Source organism: Lottia gigantea (assembly GCF_000327385.1).
Source record: "Lottia gigantea unplaced genomic scaffold LOTGIsca_2, whole genome shotgun sequence".
NCBI classification, from domain to species: Eukaryota; Metazoa; Mollusca; class Gastropoda; family Lottiidae; genus Lottia; species Lottia gigantea.
This window is the reverse complement of record NW_008708400.1, coordinates 6,285,268-6,289,475: the sequence shown is the minus strand read 5'-3', so window position 1 is coordinate 6,289,475 and position 4,208 is coordinate 6,285,268. Positions and strand designations below refer to the sequence as shown.

The following is a 4,208-nucleotide window of genomic DNA, read 5'->3' as shown; positions in this document are numbered from 1 at the left end:
TTAAAACTAGATGAGTTGAAAAACAAGTTTTGTTTATGAACTTGTCTGCGATGTTTGTCAGAGTTAACCTTGAATAGTGAGCACTGTTGAAGAATTACACACATTTTAAACATCTGACGAAAGTTCAACCAAAATTAGTGTACATCACATAATGCAGTCTTTCCATTTGGAATGATGTAAATGTCTAATTTTCATTTCATTTCATTCTGCTTTATATTGTAATTTTCTTTCTCGTAAAAAGTCTTTTGATTTCATTTCGAAATTGTACGTTCATGAAGGAATAGATTACAGGATTTGATGCACTATGAATGAAGTAAAAGTAGAATAAGAAGATATTGCCAGTAATCACATTATGAGTTATAAGGAAAGTTGGTAGATATGATATAATATATATAAATGTCACGATACACAAAACATACGCAGTTTTCACATGAGCTTTCTTTTGACGATGACTTTCCGAACCATTTTTCACCCTTTTAGATTTCTGTTTTTGTGGTTTGCTGTCTGCTGAGTTGTTGTTATTCTTCGTTTTTTCTGATCTAACATGATGTTTACGTTTATCAGACAGTAATTCCGGTGAAATCTGTTCTATAGCAGTATATTCTTTATGACAGGTTGTAGATTCTTGATTCTCTATTGGGCTGATAGTGACCAAAAACACGTTATTTTTACTATCAAAACAGTTCTCATCCACTCGCTGACGAAATAACCTTGTAAATCGATTTAAACCACGAAAATTAATTCTTGGAAGTCCACCATTTTGTCTCTTCTCATCATCAAGCATATCCATCTTCTTCCTGGATTTTGGTTTGACTTTGTTATTTCTAGCTGTGTTCCATTTCTTACTTTGTTCATAAACTTTGAGAAAAATGAAGACATATAAGGTAGTCAGTATCATAATTATTAATATAAACAGAAGTGTCAAAAAAATCCAATAATTCTTCAAAGTGTCCGATTTGATAAGAATAAAGTTAGGTTCACACAATCCAATATAATAAAGGTTCTCGCTGGTAGGTGGAGCAACGCTGTTTTTAACCTGATGTACGCCAACTGCCAACATTGGAGGAATTCCTAATACTAATCCAATAATAATTGCACAGCACAGAAATAATTTAGACCAAAATAAAGGAATGGGCCCTTTAAAGGCTTTGCAAATGAGAAAGTAGCGATCAAATGCGATGGCTACAAGGATCAAGGCAGATATTGGAATTGTTGCCATTTGAATTAATTCCCACATTCTACAAACAGTATCACTCCGGAATGGATAGTACCATTCTTTTAACAGTACCCCTGGAATATTGACTAAATTAATAGTCAAATCTACTACAGCTAAGGTAAGAATTAGATAGGTTGAGTTATGTTTCACAAAACTTCTAGCGAATACAACTACTACTAATATATTACCAATAGTACCAATCAGAAATAACAGTCCCAGTAAAGCTGTTAAAATCACAACATTAGGGTAGGATTCAGACCGTAAGTTCTCATAAAGAAAATCTAATCCTGAATTATCATAATCTTGAGAATAGTTGTGTAAGGCTTGTTCTCTCTCAATATCAGTATAATTAGGCATCTCGGCTGGCATTTCCATTTTGATTTATTTATTGAGTAATTTCAAAACATATCACAAAATTGACAAAGTTCTTTAACTCTGAAAAAAAAAATGGTAAATAAAATTTATTTGAAATTAAAGAAAAAAACTCTGCTAAATTTACATAAGATTAAACAAAAAAAAAAGTGCTTGATCTATTTATATCACCAAAAAAAAATTTCTTTTGATTGAGAAAAGGCTTAGAGATCGGAAATGAAATTGGTTTGATCTTTGAATTTCTGTTTTGCAAAATGATTAATTGCAGGGAAATATTTTCTTTTTGAATTTTCTGATTTACAAATTCCAATTTGAGACCAGCGTGTTATAACTGTAATAAAAACAATATCTGATGATGTAGAAAAAGATGTAGAGTTGGATAAACCACATCATTATAACTTTTCAATAAAAATGTCTACACAGTTACATCAGGTTATTCTAGCATTTATTATGTTTTGATAAAGCTTCAAGTTGTCTGACTTTGTCAAATAAAGTTTTATCATTTCAATAAAAATAAAATTACATAAAATAGTTCAATATTAACTTATTTCCGTAGAATACTTTACATTCCTAATAAAATATTATCTTTTGTCTCAGTTGAAATGGAAATTGGAATTTCATGGTTCTTAGTTTATAAAATGGACTTTTTACTGTGTCACTGGACAAGAACTAATGCAATAAAAATCAAACTGAATTATGATTGATTATGATTTTCTGTTACATTAACAATAAAATAGTCACTAGCTCTATATGTGGTTTAAGTGCCCTCACACCATAGTGCTTACCAGTTACATATTGTTCTGGATAAGAATAACAGTCGAATGCAACTGAGTTATGTTTTGCGTTGGAAACTTACTTATTTTGCAACCATATGCAACTGGTAATTATATTAGTGATGATTAAAATTTTGTAAGATTGAAAAGTGAATTCAACTTTTTGTTATTGAAAAGTAATTTCACCTTTAGTTATTAAAAAGTAATTTCACCTTTAGTTATTAAAAAGTAATTTCAACTTTCGTTATTGAAAAGTAATTTCAACTTTCGTTATTGAAAAGTAATTTCAACTTTAGTCATTTAAAAGTAATTTCACCTTTCGTTATTGAAAAGTAATTTCAACTTTCGTTATTGAAAAGTAATTTCAACTTTCGTTATTGAAAAGTAATTTCAACTTTAGTCATTGAAAAGTAATTTCACCTTTAGTCATTGAAAAGTAATTTCACCTTTAGTCATTGAAAAGTAATTTCAACTTTAGTCATTGAAAGTTAATTTCAACTTTGGTTATTGAAAGTTTATTTCAACTTTAGTTTTTGAAAGGTAATTTAAACTTTAGTTATTGAAAAGTAATTTCACCTTTAGTTATTGAAAAGTAATTTCAACTTTTAGTGTCCAAATGTTGTATTTTGTTTGAAAAGTGATTTAAAACCTTTAAAATTCATTTCAGACACTTAAATATGCTTCTAATACTTGTAATTTTACACTGGTGAAGTTGCATCAACAAATTCAAACTTAATGACATTTGAAAAATAAAAAAATTTTACATTATCAAGGACATAAAAAATGAAGAAACAGGTGGTAATGGACAAAGTGAGAGTTGAAACATAATGACATTGTGACATTATGAAATAACATCAGCAAACATTTTATACTTGTTTTGTAAAGTTGATATATCTAGCAAATTGAAATTATAGAAAGAACAAGTTGACATTTCTACGTCAAAATTATATTTCATATAATATTCTACAAAACATTATTTCTTATAATTTAATATTAGAGCAATTTGTCAAGCAGTGTTATCTAATTCTGATAAAAATTGCTGTCAAGATTTATATAATAGATGTATCAAGATTGTGAAAAATTTTTTATATTTAATTTTGGAATAATTTTAAGTAATTTTATGCTTAAGGAAGTGCTCTATTTCCTGCATTTCTTACTATTCTTATTTCTTAAAAATGCTGTGTAAATTATTGCAATTTACATTTTTCTGTATGATGTATGATAGATTATTTATTTGACCAATTATTTTATCTTTTTGACACATTATTCCAAGTACATATTCCAAACTATTTTAAACTATTGCACATACCTATTGTACTTAGTAAATATTTGACAAATTAGTTTACTTTCTTGACACAATGTTTTAAACTATTGCACATACCTATTGTACCTAGTACATATTTGACAAATTAGTTTACTTTCTTGACACAATGTTTTAAACTATTGCACATACCTATTGTACTTAGTACATATTTGACAAATTAGTTTACTTTCTTGACACAATGTTTTAAACTATTGCACATACCTATTGTACCTAGTACATATTTGACAAATTAGTTTACTTTCTTGACACAATGTTTTAAACTATTACACATACCTTTTGTACCTAGTACATATTTGACAAATTAGTTTACTTTCTTGACACAATGTTTTAAACTATTGCACATATCTATTGTACCTAGTACATATTTGACAAATTAGTTTACTTTCTTGACACAATGTTTTAAACTATTGCACATACCTATTGTACCTAGTACATATTTGACAAATTAGTTTACTAATGAACAGAGCTTATTAAAATTTAACTTTTAATTTAATTTTTCATAGTCAACTTATCATAATACCAT

At 27.8% G+C, this 4,208-nt stretch overlaps 1 protein-coding gene across 1 annotated transcript; it reads right to left on the bottom strand.

Annotated features, from left to right (window-relative positions):
* Positions 1-211: 211 nt before the first annotated feature.
* Positions 212-1,591, bottom strand: LOTGIDRAFT_153047 (hypothetical protein; the record flags this gene model as incomplete). Its single annotated transcript, XM_009053528.1, has 1 exon — positions 212-1,591. The coding sequence occupies one exon, from the start codon at positions 1,589-1,591 to the stop codon at positions 212-214; it is 1,380 nt and encodes a 459-aa protein (XP_009051776.1).
* Positions 1,592-4,208: the final 2,617 nt, after the last annotated feature.